Here is a 15,942-nt window from a genome sequence, read left to right as displayed (position 1 = left end):
AGGCTGCTGCGGTCCCCAGGGCGGCAGGGAGGAGGCATCATCTCACCTACTCTCCCCTCAACCTTATCAGGTTACTCCAAGAATACTGGTTAAGGGACACAGTGCTGCCTGGCAGCCAGGGGGGACGCACGAGCCCCTCATCTTCCTACAGGGGGGCACTGCTCATGTATCCCACCTTGCAGGACGCTTGGGCCCTGGGGTCACGTGGGGACCTGGGCTGACTGCGAAGCAGTGGGAAGAGAATGTGGTGGGTCACACACCGGTTCCAGCACCACAGCCTGGGAGTCGCACGCATCACTGTGTTTGGCCACATTTTGTGGCCACGTGTGAATGGCCACGCATTACTTCAGAGGGGACAGGGGACCCCTGCTCTACCTGGAAGGGAGTGACGGGGCTACGGGCAGATGGTGCTTAGGACTGCCCCGGTGGCAGGGGCAGGATCGAATCTAATGCCCCGCTGTGGATACATCTCCGAGACATGGTTAAGTGAGAAAAACCAGGCACAGAAAATAATACTACGCTACCTGTTGGGTGACAAAGCAAGAAAACATTCACAGGGAATTGCTCGAGGATGTGGGAAGGTGCTGGGCGGGGCCAGGGGGTCGGACCTTGGACTGGACCATCCTTTGTACCTTCAGTTTTCAGTTTTCTCTCTCATCTGTGTTTTATCTTTTCAAAAAAAAGGAGATCCTAAATGCAGAAATAATCAAATCTCCCTCCTTTCGCTGCCCAGGCACCGGCTGCCTGCTGGGGTGGGCAGGGCGGTGACTGCTCTCAGGGCGCCCAGCAGTGGCTGTGGACTCTACAGAAGGATCTGGAGTTTCCTCCTCGCCTGGAGCAGCACAGTTCCCTGCCCAAGCTGGAACGGTCCCGGCTGGGTCCTGGTTCTGGTGCTGGCCCTGGAAGGTGGGCTGGCTGCGAGGCAGGTCCCAGGACACCCAAATCAATTGTCCTCTGCCCAGCAGACGGGCGCGGTGTGGTCTGTGGGGGGGACACCACCGAAGCCACCCCACCGCCCACCTCATGGCTAGCAGGGCCTCCCCGAGGGCAACCTTCCTCATCCCGTGATGAAGCCCCCACCACGTGCCAGGATTTGGACCTTCCAGAGTGAGACATCATAGCCCAGAGCCCCAACCCCCTCCCTCCACACAGGTAAGTGGGACTGGGCTCCCTTTGGAACCCCAGCTCTGACACTGTGTGACTGCAGCAGGTGAACTCTGTCCTCCCAAATGCATGTGCTGAAGCCCTAACCCCAGGACCTTGGAATGTGGCTATATTTGGAGGCAGGGCCTTTAAAGAGGCAATCAAGTTAGAATGAGGTCACGAGGGTGGCCCTAGTCCCATGTGACTGCTGTCCTTATAAGGAGAGGATACTAGGGCACAGGCACACAGAGGACCGTCGCAGGAAGACACTGGGAGAAGACACCGTCTACAAACCGGGGAGAGAGGCCTTGGGAGAAGACAGTCCTGCCCACGCCTGGCCTTGGACTCCCGGACTCCAGGACTAGGGGATGAACTTCTGTTGCACAAGTCACCCCGTCTGTGGGGTTGCTATGGCAGCCTGGAGCTAAGACAGGCCTTAAGGGAGGCCTGGAGACACGGCACCAGCATCCACAGGAGCCTGTGGGATACAGCTTCCCAGGGCCCCCCAGTGTTCTGGGGGTGGGGCTCCCCTGAGATCCCCCATGACATCTGCAGCTGCAGAGGCACTGGTGGGTGCTGTGGTTTGGGCTTAGTCCCCAGCACACACTTGGCTCCTCCCCTGCTGCCCCCACCCCATCCCCACACAGACAGGTGGGGGAACAGTGAGGCTCTGTCCACCTGACCCCATGACCTCCAACCTCTGTGACCACTGACCCCAGCATCGCAGGCTTCACCAGCTGGCAGTGCCCAGAATGTTTCGGGCAGACACAGTCCTTGGTCTCCACGTCAAGGGCCAGGCACTGTCCCAGGGAGGCCCTGCCCAGGAGTCCCTGTAGCCCGCATGTGCAAATTGCTGGGCCACAGCACCTGCAAGACCTGCCTGTCCTGTCAGTTCATCACAGCAGGGTTGGCCGTCCCTTTGCAGCAGCCACTGCCTGCCCTGGGTGTCAGAAAGGGCAGAGCCGGGAGGCTGAGTTTTGAAGTAGAACAAGGAGGTTGTCAAGTGGGAAGGAGAGAATGGGAAGAGCATTACAAGGAGGGGGAACAGCCAGGCAGAGACCTAAGGGCTGGAACGCATGCTCTGTCCCGGGCAAGGGAGCCGCTGGGGGGCAGTGGAGCTGGGTGCTGGGCTGGGCAGAACTGGGGAGGTGCCAGTGACCTCCGCAGGGGGCATTCTGGGAAGTGAGGAAACTGGGCATCCCCTGGGCATGTGGACTCTTCATTTTTAAATGGAAACGTTTGAGGTTTTTTCTGGGACATAATTGCAAAATTAAAGCAACACACAGAGTAAGCGGCTTGCCATCCCCACCTGCCCTGTCCCTGGGGGTGGCCATTTTGGTCTTTCTCTCCAGACCTTTCCTACTTTGGGACACATGTGGTCCTTTTATCCTCGCTGGTCGGTGACTGTTTTCCTGGCACCCACCTGTGGTGTTGTCATCGCAGGAGGGTCAGGGCGGGGGGAGGGTCCCTCTTCAGCAGCTTCTGAGAATTGTGTGGTTTGGACCACCAGTGGCTTCACCCTCCTGTTGCCACTGCCGGACGACACTGAGCCAGTTTCCCTTCTGCAGGGAACAGATTGACAGGGCTCGAGGTGGTGCCTGCATTTCTGCACGTTTGGGACTGAATCCTAAGAGTGGAATGACTGGGTCAGAGGTCAGCACAGTTCACATTCTGCGGGCTCCTGCCAGATGTCCCCATGGACACCTGCGGAGGCAGGCAGGCCTGGGGCAGAGTTTCTGCTGGGCCTGGTTGTGAGGGCTCCCTTCCTACTGTCTTTCCAGAACCTTCTGTCTGAAGCAGCGGCAGCCCAGCTTCATCCACCCCGCAGGAAGGCTTGGGACGAGGTCTTCTCCAGCACTACTGGGGTAGTGTCTGGCGGGGCAGGGTGGGGTTTGGTGCAGAGAGGGCATCTCTTTATGTGCCCACACAAACCCGTCCCCAGGCCACCCACCCCTCCTCCATCCCCCCACCCCCACTCCCATGCGCTCACCCAGCCCACCCATCTTCCCCTCTGGGGGCGAGTAGCACCCAGCCATGCCCTTTCCACCCCGTCCACCTGTCCTCCCGCTCTCCACCTGCTCACCCATCCCCTTACCCTGCCACCTGTACCAGGTATTCTTTACTGTATAACAAATAACCTCAATATTTAGTGGCTTAAAAAAAAAAACAAGAAAAGGGGAAAAAAGTGAGAAAACATTGAAAGGATAGTAGGGACACGACAAAAGAAGACAGAAGCCAGCTTGAATGCACTCCCACCAACCAGATCTAGGACAATTTGATCATCAAAATAAACGACAGATGAGAAAATGAATGAGTCCCGACACGAGAGAGCCAGCGGACAGATTCGGAAGGAAGGAGGGAAGGAAGGAAGGCCCTTCTACCACTCCGCACGAATCTCATGTGCAAAAACTAGTAAGTTAGAGCTTGTGGGGTAACAGGGTATTTACCTGGTCTCAACGTATACTACACTCGTTTCTTATACACGTGTTAATTACTGAGAATTGGTAACCTTAGAAAGGAGAAATCTGGCAGGCATCACCTTAACCAAATGATCCAATTAACTCTGCCAGTAACGGGATGAATTAAAATTAAATTGCTATTATGTATTGTGTACCTCCTGATGTCATGCGCTGAGAACATAACACCACTGTGGTCTTCCTGCTGGAAGTGCACAACCCGAACATAACTGTGAGGAAAAAACCCAAACAGAAGGCAGGCCCACAAAACACTTCCAAACTGTCAGGGTCCCCAAACTACAAAGGAAGACTTAGGAATTGTGTGAGGCCAGAGGGTCCCAGAGAGGTACGACAGGGAAATGCAACACAGGATCGTGAGTGTGTCCTGCTGGATGAGATATTTTTGGAACAATGGACAAAGTCTCCATAAGGCCTTAGCTTAGCAAACAGTATTGTTTCAAAGTTAGAGTCTTGATGTTGACAATTGTACTGTTATCATGTAAGAGAATTTTTTGTTTTTAGGAAATGCACACTTGAGCGTGCAGGGATAAAGAGAATCTTCTGTAACTTAATCTTAAATGGCTCAGGAAGAAAAACATGAATGGAGAGAGAAAAAGAGAAGGCAAAGGCAGTAGAACGGTGACGTTTGGCAACGCTGGGTCCAGGAATTTGTACTATTCTTGCAAATTTTCTATGAAGTTTGAAGTTATGTCAAACTTTAAAAATGTTTTAAATAAAACCTTAGTGACTTAAAATAACAATTGTTATTTTGCTCGTGAGTCTGCAATCTGGGCAGGGCTCTGTGGAGAGAGCTTGTCTCTGCCATGTGGCCCGAGTCAGGGCGTGTCAGGGCCGGTGCAGCGCGGTGGGCACAGGCTGTCTCTGGGAGCTCAGGGGGCTGTGGGCCACCCTCGGTTCCTCTCCACAGATGTCCTGGGCCGCCTCACAGCACGGTGCTGGGCTCCACGCGGGAACATCCCGAGAGACAGGAAGTGGAAGCTGCCAGTTTCTTAAGTCCTGAGCCCCAAAACTGCCAGCGTTATGTTTTCTGTGTATGCAGCCATGGGGACCAGATGCAAAGGGAGGTGGCAGAGGCCCCACCTGTCAAGGCCAGGAGCGCCGAAGAATTTTGCAGCTGTGATTTAAAACTACACATCTTTTTCTTCAATAACAGTTTTATTGAGATAGAACTCACCTACTCTGAAGTCCACTCTTTTAAATGTACAATTCAGTGGCTTTTAGTATATTCAGACTTATGCATCCATCACCACTATTGCATTCTAGAACATTTTCATCACCCAAAATGAAAGCCCATGAACTCTTTAGCAGTCCCTCCCCACTGCAACCACTCAGCCCCTGCAACCACTAACCTACTTTCTGCCTCTATGGATTTGCCTCTCCCGGACATTTCAAATAAAAGGCAATCATACAATATGTGGCCTTTCGTGACTTTTTGTATTTTGCATAATGTTTTCAAGACTCATTGGTGTTGTAGCATGCATCAGCACTTCCTTCCTCTTCGTGGCTGAGTAACATTCCGTTGTAAGGATACACATGTGACACATTTTATCCATCAGCTGGTGACGTTTCTTTCCACCCTTTGGCTGCCTTAAACATACTGCTGTGAATATTTGTGTACAGGTGTTCGCTTGAACACCTGTTTCCAATTCTTCGGGGTAGTACCTAGGAGTGGAATGGGAGGGTTTTGTGGTGCCTCTATGTTTCAACGTGTGAGTTGCTGTTGGCTGTTTTCCCAGCAGTTGCACGTCCCCCCGGCACCACACTGTTGCCAGCCCCTGCTGTTGCCTGTCTTCTTGGCTGTGGCCATCCACTTCTAGGTGCTCAGCGAACACAGATCTTCTGAGCACTTTCTCTATGCCTGGCCCTGAGGACCTGGAAGCGGCTCCTCTCTGTCCCCCAAGAGCTCATGCACCAGTGGAATGTGGGGGTCTTTCACTTGTCAGCCCAGCCCTGGGGTCACGAGTGCCCTAGTAGGTGGGGGCCACAGGGTGGATGGGGGACAAGGATCCTTGTGCATCCTGGGCTGCAGATAGGCATGACCTGAGCTCACTGACCAAGTCTCGGTGTCTGGAAGGTGCCAAGGCCATCTGCCCTAACACCTCCCACCCCCACCCACAGCCCCCAAGGGCAGATGAGTTGCCAGCTGCTGGCAGGCAGGGCAGGGTCTAAAGGCATTGGCTATCTTGGTCTCTCTTCTCTGTGGTTGGGCTGCAGTCCCTCCTGCTCTTGGCTCCTGGGCTCCAACAACAGCCTAGAGGGGCCCAGAGGCAGATGGCTGGGGCTCTGGGTGGACCTGGACTCAGCTTTGCGCCCAAGGTCAGAGGGGTCCAAGCACTTGAGCTCTGAGGAAGCAAAACAGAGAGCCAGGCCTTCCTTCCTCCAGCTCCCTCCCTCAGTGAGCACTGTCCCCCGCCCCCAGTTGAGAGCAGGGATTGGGCCACAGTCTCCCAGGACCTCCTATCCTGCTTCCTGGGGGCCCACAGTGCTGAGCTTTGGCAACAACCAGACATGTGTGCAGAGCGCCCGAGGCACCGGGCATTTCACAGGGGGTTCCTGACTTAGATCCTTACACTGCCCCCCTCCCCCCCCAAGACGGGACAAGGCTGCCCCACTGCTGCCTCTCTGGAGGCTCCCCGACCCACACCCGGGCAGTGTCCCCACATGCCACCAGGGAGGGCAGCGGGCTCTGAGTGAGGCTCCTGTATGCCGGGTGCCCCTCCTCCGCCCCGAGGCCTGCAGACGGACCTGGGGGCAGGGGAGCCCTCCCGTCCCCACAGCTGGTTCCTGCAGCCGCTGGGGCCTTTCCTGTTCAACCTCAGCCCAACTTCCAGCGGGAGCCCCTGGGATCCCTGAGGTCCTTTGCTCGGAGCGCGGACACGAAGGGGTGCTGTCGCAGAGCGGGGAGGTGGCCGAGCCTGCTTGCGGGGGACAGCGCAGTTGGACGACAGCTGTCGGAGGGCCGCGCCCCGGGAACCACGAACTCGGGCGGGGACTCCCCACTCAAACTGCGCCCGGCGTCCAGAAGGACGTGCCCCCGATCCAGACACCGACGACAGGGCCCTGAGTCCCTTCTTATAGCATTTACTTTTTAAAAAGCCTGCAGTCGCGATCCTTGCTCTGCCCTGGGCGCAAACGTGGGGCGCGCCTGCCGCAATCTGGGGTCTTTCTCGGAACCTGACCGCTCCGGTGACAGCCGTGGTCGGAGCCTCGCCGGGTCCCCGTGGACAGTCTGCGGCCCCGCCGGCTGTATGGGCATCTGCGCCCTCGTCCGGCCCCGCCTCCCGCCTTCCCGCCGCGGCCACGCGCCCCTCGCCAGCAGAGAGCGGCGTCGAGTCCCGGGCCCTGGGCAGGACCGGCCCCCGCCCCCGGGAGCGCAGCTCGGAGCCCTAACCTGGCTGCCCGGCCGAGCGCCCGCCGCTCCCCGCCGCCAGGGGGCGCTGTAGGCGCTGCGGGCCCCTCGCCTTCCGGACGCCGGCCGCGCTGTTTTGCTTCCAGTGATTTCGGAAGTCGGGCCTCTGAGAGTTTTGAGATCTGCTTCCGGTTCCGGGTGACTGTGGCTGCGGCGGACAGCCCGCCGTGACGGGCCATAGGTGAGTGGACCGCGGCGCTGGGCGCCTAGTTCCGGGGCTCCCCGGGTTCTGCGCCCCGCCGCCCGTGCCGCCTGCTGCGCCCTGGCCGAGCCCCTCCCGGCGGGTCGGAGTCGGGCCGTGCAGCCCCCGCAGAGGCGCCCGCCGGGCAGGCTCGCGCGTCCCGAGCCCCAGGCGCCTGCAGTAGGGGAGCGAATGAGTGAATGGATGACTTCGTGCTGACCACGTCTTCAGGTGACACATCAGCAGCTGGACACGCGAGGGGCAGGGGCAGGATGAACCGGGCCAAGCCCACCACCGTCCGGAGGCCCAGCGCCGCGGCCAAGCCTTCAGGTGCGTCGCTTCTCCCCGCTCGTGCGCTGGGGGTTCTCGGGGCTTCTCGGCAGCCGGAGCCTGCCTTGCGGTTTAGGCGTTCAGAAGCAAAGGTTGTTTCCAGGAATTGGGTCTGGAGAAACAGCCTCTGTCCTAAGCGGTTCTAGGAGTCCCTGGGAGAGTTGGGACAGCTGCGATTTCCTGGGGACACTAGTTATCTGGTTTCAGACTGAGAGTCAGAGGCAGCAGACAGTAGTGGAAGGACCTCTTGTGCCAGGAGGCAGGAGGCAGCATAATATAGTGGTTAAAAGCACAGACTCTGGAGCCAGACTGTCTTCGCTCAAATCCTGGCTTTGCCACCCACCTGCTTGTGCACGTAACCCACATGATGTCTCTGTAAAGTGAGAATAATAGTACCCACCTCAGAAACTTGTTGAGGACTAAGCAAACTAGCACGTGTCAGTTGGTGGCCTGCTTCATAGCAAGCACTGTCGAACTGTCGGCCGTTACTCATGTCAATATCCTCACCATCCCGCTCTGTTGTTGACTTGCTGAGTAACCTTGGGCCTGTTTCCTACCTCCTCCGACCCTTGTTTAATCCCCTCTGAAATAACGGGACAGTGGAGTCAGTTTTTTTCCACCTTGGGTGTTGCATATGTACTAGTTTTTTTCTCTCCCTTCTCTGCAGGGCACCCTCCGCCAGGAGACTTCATTGCCCTGGGCTCAAAGGGTCAGGCCAATGAGTCGAAAACGGCGTCCACGCTGCTGAAGCCAGCTCCTTCCGGCCTGCCTTCGGAGCGCAAGCGGGATGCTGCGGCTGCTTTGTCTGGTTCCTCAGCTCTGACCGGCCTCACCAAACGCCCCAAACTCTCCTCCACACCCCCTCTGAGTGCCCTGGGGCGCCTGGCTGAGGCTGCAGTGGCAGAAAAACGAGCCATTTCTCCCTCAATTAAGGAGCCATCTGTGGTGCCAATTGAAGGTAAAGTCAGGTGGTGGACTTCCCGAGAGAATGTCTCCCGCACCGCGTCAGTTCAGTAAAGGCCACCTCCAGGCCTCATGCCATCTGGATGGCATAGGTCCTGTGGGATAAAGGGTGTCTGTAAACTTGTTCTCATGTGGGTGCCTGTACTCCACTTGCACTTTTGAGTTCTCGACTGCCGGTGGCCATCCTGTGAGAACTGGTTCACTCCCTTGTGCACCTGATGTGTCTGTTGAGCACCGCCTTTGCGACAGGTGCTTTTCTGAGCCCTGGTGGCGATAAGGATAATACGGATGTGGAGGCATCCTTATTCTCAAAGTTGTGTATTCTAGTGTATTTCTGAACCTGAGAGGTGATTTGCAGTGTGTTTATCCTTTTTTCCTACTTTTTAGCATTAAAGAGTTTATTCCCTCCTTTTCTCAGTTGAGAGGCAGCAAAGTCATCAAAGGGATATCTAACCTTCATCTATGATCCCATTACTCATGGAAATCCTTTTAATTTTACATCTGTCTAAAATCGGTCTTGCTTTTGTACAGCATTTTGCCAATAATCTTTTTTTTTTTTTTTTTTTTTTTTAGACTAGTCAAGTGCAGTAGTGAGGAGTGGGGAAGGTAGTAGAACAAGGAGTTCAATTTGTAACTGTGAACAATCAAGTGAGATAACTCACTACCTTCGGACCAGCCATCCAATGATCATTTTTAACGGCTCATTGATAGCTTGTAGAGTAGACCTGTTTACTGTCAAATCGGTCTAGCTATTGAGCACATAGGGCAAACCTTCTTTGTATATTTTTTGTATCTGTCGGAGCATTTCTTTAGGGTAATTTCTTTGTAGGAGTCAAAAAGAACAAGCATCCTGATGACTTTGGTACTGATTTATCTGTTAAAGTGAGGCTGCTGCTTGTTGCTGAGTCTTGTCATATGCAAAGCCCAGAAGCTTCGTGGCCTGTGGCTTTGCCCTCTGGGAGCTCAGAGACTTTCAGGGAAAGACTCAGGGAGGGACCAGCTTAATGTAATGCAAGCTTGGGAGCGAGTCCAGTGAAGACTTTAGAACTGGGGGGGCTCCCTGACTGCCCTGGAAGGGAGGGGGATTGTCAGGGAGTCACACTGAGATTGGGCCTGGAAGCACGGATATGACTTTGACAGGCAGGAAAGGACGTTGCTGAGCAGAGCAGGAAGTGGAATGGTACCAGGGAACGAAGGCTAGGTCTGGGTGGGCAGCACCCAGTGGTGAGACCCGAGGCTGGACATTGCGGACAGTGTCTGTGCTGGGTTCAGATGGCAGCAGGAGCCTGGGGGCAGACGGAGCAGGATGACACAGCTGGGGCAGTGCTTTGGGATGTGAGTCCAGCAGCAGCTGCCCCAGACCCCTCACCTGGGTGGCTAGGGGCCCTCACCTGGGTGGCTAGTGCTGGTCAAGATTGAAAGCGATTGCAGGGCCTGAGGGCAAGACTCAGCCGGGCTTCTCTCATTCACTAGCTGCACTTTGTTATTTTCTTTAGTGCCACCTTCCATAAAATGCGGTTTTGAAGATTAACTGAGGTACAGTTATGAAAAGCATATTCTGAATGATAAAGTGCTTTATGATACTAGATATTTTTAGTAAAACAGAGAGAGGTGTGTGCAGCTGTTTGTGGTGTCTGTATTTGGAATCCCTCTGTGACGGCAGCCCACCTGTCCTGCCTGCTGTGTCTAGAGTGCCAGTAGATACTCTGAGTCCTGTCCTTGGTGCAGTTAATTTAGAAATCAGTCAAAGCACCTCCCTCCGTATGTTTGTGTATTTAAAAACACAACTTTAAAAATCTCTTGGGTAAAAGAAGAAATCACAGCGACAGCTGGAAAATAGCTGGAACTGAATGGTGGCAAACACCACATTAAAAAAGCTGTGATGGACCCAAAGCTTCCAAGAGGGACATGGGGAGAAGCAGGTGCTTGTTGTGAAGGAAGGTTGCTGAGCCGAGCACCCAGCGAAAGGGGTGCAGAAGCACACAGGGTGGAAAGGAGGGGGTGCTGGACGCGGCAGGAGGGGAGGTAGGGCGTGGAGAAGAGAGAGCGCTGCTAAGGCAGAGAGGTCTCTGGCAGGGCAGATCCAGAGAGAGAGAGAAGGCACAATGAACAGCCTTAAAGACAACCAGAGGTGGAGCCACAATTAAGAGAAAAGTGAGGCTACAAATTGGTCAGTTTGTAGAAAAATTTGTGTCTTGTGAACAGGCAACTCCAGGGTAGCCGTGTGGGATGCAAGGAAGAGAGGGCTGGACTGACCGCTAGGCCAGCACCCCAAAGCCGTGGTGTGCGGCCTGTCATCTCGAGGGGGCATCTCTGCCCTGCGCCCCCCAGGTGCTGCCACTGTCCCTCACGTGGGAAGCTGGTCTGCTGTAGGGCCTGACTCTGAGGCTCGCCTGCTGGATTTCTTCTGGTTGGTTGGTCTGGTGTCCCCATGGCCTGGATGTGACCTCTGCTCTTGGCCTTGGCTCTAACTGGACCCTCTGCTTCACCCAGTCCTGCCCACAGTGTTGTTGGACGAGATAGAGGCCGCTGAGCTGGAGGGGAATGACGACAGGATCGAGGGGGTGCTCTGCGGGGCTGTGAAGCAGCTGAAGGTCACCCGGGCCAAGCCAGACAGCACCTTGTACCTGAGCTTGATGTACCTGGCCAAGATCAAGCCCAACATCTTCGCCACAGAGGGCGTCATCGAGGTGGGAGTGGGCGTCCATTCCTCTGTGGGGGGGTGGGCATGCCAGGTGCTTGGCTGCCATCTCTCCTCACATTCTCCCTCCCAGCTTGTCCCCCCTGGAACCGCTGGCTTTACCTTTGCATGCAGGTCTGTGTGCAGGTCTGTGTGCAGGCGAGGCCCTCAGGTGATGCATGCTCTCTCTTGCAGGCTCTGTGTAGCCTCCTGCGGCGGGACGCCTCCATCAACTTCAAGGCCAAGGGGAACAGCCTGGTGTCCGTATTGGCCTGTAACCTCCTCATGGCAGCATACGAGGAGGACGAAAACTGGCCAGAGATCTTTGTCAAGGTGAGGCACCTCTCCCTAGGGCTCCCAAAGTCGCAGCCCCCAAGGTGGAGAGAGCAGAGCTCCATGGGGGAGGGTGGCCACCAGAGACCCCAGCAGGAAAGAGGCAAACTGAATGTGTTCTCTCCAGAGGGGGTATCTGATGGTCTCAGGGTGTCACATCATTGCCCTTGCTGCACTGAGAAGTTTGTGATGGCCTCCTGGGCGCCTGCCCAACTGGGCAGCAAGTGGGCATTTGGGGACACACTCAAGCAGTCAGGGACAGGCAGGACAGCACAGCCAACCACTGGCCTGAGCTGTACCTCTCGGTGCAGGTGTACATCGAAGACTCGCTGGGGGAGCGGGTCTGGGTGGACAGCCTGCACTGCAGGACCTTTGTGGACAACATCCAGACGGCGTTTAACACCAAGATGCCCCCCAAGAGCATGCTGCTGCAGGGGGAGGTGGGACGCAGCGGGGGGGACCTCGGCGCTGGTAAGAGACAGCAGGGGCTGGGCTGGGCCAGGGATCAGGGCATCCAGCCCAAGGGGTGGGACTCAGGTTGAGGGGTGGGTGCTGGCAGGAGGGGCAGGGAGAATACTCCTTGGGGCCCTCTTGTGGTCTGTGCAGGGAGCAGCCCACACCCCTCGCTCACAGAGGAGGAAGACAGCCAGTCGGAGCTGCTGATTGCCGAGGAGAAGCTGAGCCCCGAGCAGGAGGGCCAGCTCATGCCCAGGTAGGTGTGCCGTGCAGCCCCAGCCCCTTGGGGTGTGGCGGGGAGGCAGGCAGGATGGGGCGCCTCGAGGACAGCCGTCCTCCCTTCCTTCCTTCCCCCCTCTGGCCTAGGTACGATGACCTGGCAGAGAGCATGGAAGAGTATGTTCTTGACATGCTCCGAGACCAGCTCAACCGCCGTCAGCCCATCGACAACGTCTCCAGGAACCTCTTGCGGCTTCTCACCTCCACCTGTGGCTACAAGGAGGTGCGGCTGATGACAGTGCAGAAGCTGGAGATGTGGCTGCAGAACCCCAAGGTGAGCATGGTGGAAGGCACCCTCCACAGCAGGCCCCACAGGTGCCGCCACCTGCTGGGTCCTGCGGGCCCCAAGGTAGATGGGTTCTCTGGCCTCCCTGCAGCTGACCAGGCCAGCGCAGGACCTGCTGATGTCTGTCTGCATGAACTGCAACACGCACGGTTCTGAGGACATGGACGTCATCTCCCACCTGATCAAAATTCGCCTCAAGCCCAAAGTTCTCCTCAACCACTACATGCTGTGTGTCAGGTACGCTGCAGACAGGAGCGGGTGGGTGGCAGGGTGGGTCCCCCTGCCTACTAACTCGGCTCTCTGGTCCAGGGAGCTGCTGAACGCTCACAAGGACAACCTGGGCACCACCATCAAGTTTGTGATTTTCAACGAACTTTCCAATGCCCGGAACCCAAACAACATGCAGATCCTGTACACGGTGCTGCAGCACAGCTCAGAGCTGGCGCCTAAGGTGGGGCCCCCTGGGTGCTGGCGGCTCTGCTGCGAGGCAGATGCTCCCTGGGAGCGTGGCACAGCTTGGTGTGTGGGACGGGGCAGTCCCCAGTCCTGGGGCCTCAAGTCTGACTCTGCTCCTCTCCACACCAGGCAAGGGGCTCTGGCTGGGGGGCACGTGGCATCGCCTGTCACTTCGGGCGTCTAGGTGGAGCCAGGTGGGTTGGTGGTCCTGCTGGGAGAGTGCTCTGCCCCCCGGGGTCTGCAGGGGGTGAGGGCTTCTGAAACTCCCTGGAGTTTGACTTTCAGAGTGGGAACTGGTCTTTCTTGCAAACTGAAACTCAATGTCTGGGAGGGAGCAGTCACAAGCCTCAAAAAGCCACCAGAGTTTCCCAGCAGAGAGCCAGTCCCACCTTCCTGAGCAGGAGTTTCCCCAGTACCCTCCAGGCACTGGCCTTTTTGGGTCCTGGCTGGTGGGGCTGCCGACCTGCTGGGTTGGATTCAGGAGTCTCCTTTGAAGGCAAAACCTCTCACATCGTGAACATGTTAGGCTTCTTGTGGGCTCAGTTGTGTGTAAGACATCAAGGTGGGCTTAGTGCCAATTCTGACGACCAGGTCAGTCCTCTTTGCAGCAGCATTTTAAGAAAAGTGCTGGATCATTGAAGCTCTCGGGTTGAGATCTTTGGTTTCTGCTGTTCAGTGTGCGGTTCAGGGTGGGACTGAGATCAATCGCACGTTCATCTGTGGCTGTGCTGCCTGGCACTCAGCACCCCGAGGTGTCTCATCCAGCGCGGACTAGCTCCCCTGCACTAGTTGCCCGGGTTGTTAAATGAGATGCAGTCCCTTCTCTTGGGGAGCTCTCAGCCAGGGCAAAGGCAACTGTCACCTCAGGACAAGTCCCTCTGTGAGATTCTGTGCCACCTTTGCGTGCCGACCTGCCTGGCTGTGTGCGGGAAGGCAGGTGGGCGCGTTCTGGAGCAGGGCTGGGACAGGAGGGTGCTGGTGGGGAGGGCACCACCCGCAGCCCTCCTCGTGGCCTCTCTCTGCCCCAGTTCCTGGCCATGGTGTTCCAGGACCTGCTCACCAACAAGGATGATTACCTCCGGGCCTCTCGGGCCCTGCTCCGTGAAATCATCAAGCAGACCAAGCACGAGATCAACTTTCAGGCCTTCTGCCTCGGGCTCATGCAGGAGCGCAAGGAGCCCCAGTATCTGGACATGGAGTTCAAGGTGCCTCGGTTTCCTCTGTGTGCTGTGGGTGTCGTGGCCTTGTGGGCTTGTGGGCTGGAGTGCTGTTCTCTCACTCCCCCCAGTTGTGGGTCTGCCCGTGCCCTCTGCCATGTATGGTGCTCTGCTTGGGGGTGGGGGTAGGGAGGAGTTAGGGCCACTTGCTGTTGTGCGTCCCAGAGGGAAGCACGGGTTCCATTTGTGGGAGGGCTGACAAAGCGCAGGGGTGTCGGGACCCCCGGGCTGGGCGTGGACAGAAGTGTAGCTGGCTGGGGTGGGGATGGTGTGAGCAGGGAGGCAGGGCATGGCAGGGCCTGCCCAGGCCAGGTGAGAGAATGTATGAGTGGCACACTGTGGGGGCCTCTGGTGTGCAGCAAGTGGGCAGCCAGCCTGCAGGGCGGTCCACTCTTTGGGACAGGGTCTCTGTCCAGCTCTCTTGGCCCAGCCTCCCTCCAGTGACCTGACTAGGGCCTTGCTGCCCACCGCTCTTTGGCCGCAAGTCCTCCTGCTGGAGTCCTCTCCTGCCACGGTGGTCCCTGGGGTCTCTGGATCCCTGCCTGTGCCTGTGCGCATAGAGTGGAGCTCTTAGGTGCAGGCCCTTCCAGAACTCAAACCCCGCTGTCCTGTGCTTGTAGGAGCGGTTTGTGGTTCACATAACGGACGTGCTGGCCGTGTCCATGATGCTGGGCATCACGGCTCAGGTGAAGGAGGCCGGCATTGCCTGGGACAAGGGAGAGAAGCGGAGTAAGGACGTGAGGGTCTCGGGTCATGCGGGGTCCAGGCTGGTGGCAGGCAGCACTTCTATGGCTGTTTCCTAAGCAGCCCGGGAGTGGGTGGCCCCACAGTGCGGCCACTTGAGGGGACTAAGGGGACTCCTGGCAGCTGTTGTGTTCCTGCCCGTCTGGACTCCAGCTCCAGCTGAGGGCCTGTTCTATGTGTGCATCATTTGCACACTCGAATTCTGGTGTCCATCGTGGGGGCATTTCAGCCAAGGGCAGGAGGGAGAGACGGGTGGTCTTTAAGTTAGCCAGGTTTGTTTCATTATTAATCCTCCTGGAAGGTTTGGCGGCAGAGGCCCTGTAAGAATTGGGTTGGTGTGAATCGTCTAAACTCGAGGATCCAGTTACCCATGCTTTCCTGGGCCCTCGCCAGGGTTGCCCGAGTGTTATTCCAGCCGAGGCAGCTTCCACCTGTGTGACCTGTAGGTGGTCCGGAAGCTGGGATGCTCTGAGTCGCTGCCTTATAACCTGCAGCCCCCATCCTAGTGCTGGCCTCCAATGGCGGTGGCTGGTCCGCTGCACGGACAAGCCAATAAACCCGCTTGTCCATTTCAGATCTGGAGGTGCTGCGCTCGTTCCAGAACCAGATTGCTGCCATCCAGCGGGATGCTGTCTGGTGGCTTCACACCGTCGTCCCTTCCATCAGCAAGCTCGCCCCCAAGGACTACGTGCACTGGTAGGGACAGCCGTGGCGGCCCCACCCTGGCCTGTGCCCTGGCTTCTGCCCACTGGCTCGGGACACGCAAGGGCTCCACACAGGAACCTGTTGTGTCTGGCGCAGGCAGTGGCAGCGGACACGGGCATCCTGTGTGTGCTGGGCCCTCACGTGGGCCTCTGCCCCGGGGGTGGGTGGGGCCTGTCTGGCTGGAGCCAAGATTGTCCTGCAGTGGTTTTGTGAGCAGATCTGGTGGTTGCCAGCCTGACCTCACGGGTGGTCATGGTGGGTTCTCTGGTGGGTGCAGTGATGG

General features: G+C 57.1%; 2 protein-coding genes across 5 annotated transcripts in view; one reads left to right on the top strand and one right to left on the bottom strand.

Annotated features, from left to right (window-relative positions):
• Window positions 1–4,805: 4,805 nt before the first annotated feature.
• Window positions 4,806–7,208, bottom strand: LOC123631998. Its single transcript, XM_045542132.1, has 3 exons — window positions 7,110–7,208; window positions 6,366–7,006; window positions 4,806–5,282 (listed from the first exon to the last, which is right to left on the bottom strand). Exons 1-3 carry the CDS (start codon window positions 7,206–7,208, stop codon window positions 5,024–5,026), a joined length of 999 nt encoding a protein of 332 aa, XP_045398088.1. The 3' UTR covers window positions 4,806–5,023.
• Window positions 7,167–15,942, top strand: part of INTS1 (integrator complex subunit 1) — a 32,351-nt gene continuing 23,575 nt past the window's right edge. Inside the window, exons 1-13 of one of the 4 annotated variants that reach the window (XM_045542959.1) lie at window positions 7,167–7,210; window positions 7,442–7,540; window positions 8,208–8,498; window positions 10,997–11,193; window positions 11,379–11,516; window positions 11,828–11,987; window positions 12,123–12,228; window positions 12,333–12,525; window positions 12,629–12,774; window positions 12,847–12,988; window positions 14,022–14,198; window positions 14,831–14,939; window positions 15,530–15,650. In XM_045542959.1, the coding sequence (XP_045398915.1) occupies window positions 7,483–7,540; window positions 8,208–8,498; window positions 10,997–11,193; window positions 11,379–11,516; window positions 11,828–11,987; window positions 12,123–12,228; window positions 12,333–12,525; window positions 12,629–12,774; window positions 12,847–12,988; window positions 14,022–14,198; window positions 14,831–14,939; window positions 15,530–15,650 (1,838 nt within the window). In that variant the 5' untranslated portion in view covers window positions 7,167–7,210; window positions 7,442–7,482. Of the gene's footprint in view, window positions 7,211–7,293; window positions 7,541–8,207; window positions 8,499–10,996; window positions 11,194–11,378; window positions 11,517–11,827; window positions 11,988–12,122; window positions 12,229–12,332; window positions 12,526–12,628; window positions 12,775–12,846; window positions 12,989–13,128; window positions 13,188–14,021; window positions 14,199–14,830; window positions 14,940–15,529; window positions 15,651–15,942 lie in introns of those variants that run through there. The other 3 variants (XM_045542958.1, XM_045542956.1, XM_045542960.1) reach the window with 3 other exon arrangements.

The sequence above is a fragment of the Lemur catta genome, chromosome 2 (assembly GCF_020740605.2).
Source record: "Lemur catta isolate mLemCat1 chromosome 2, mLemCat1.pri, whole genome shotgun sequence".
In the NCBI taxonomy this organism is placed as follows: Eukaryota; Metazoa; Chordata; class Mammalia; order Primates; family Lemuridae; genus Lemur; species Lemur catta.
The sequence above is the reverse complement of the archived record's forward strand: the minus strand, read 5'-3'. Positions and strand labels throughout refer to the sequence as shown.

What these genes read in the sequence shown, in the direction of transcription:
- LOC123631998 (XM_045542132.1), bottom strand. Translation starts at nt 7,208, where the DNA reads ATGGCCCGTCACGGCGGGCTGTCCGCCGCAGCCACAGTCACCCGGAAC. An exon ending in GACTTCCGAAATCACTGGAA is followed by an intron (nt 7,007 to 7,109) that starts GCAAAACAGCGC and finishes CAGCCAGGTTAG; the next exon opens with GGCTCCGAGCTGCGCTCCCG. An exon ending in GAGGGCTCCCCTGCCCCCAG is followed by an intron (nt 5,283 to 6,365) that starts GTCCGTCTGCAG and finishes TTCCACTCCTAG; the next exon opens with GTACTACCCCGAAGAATTGG.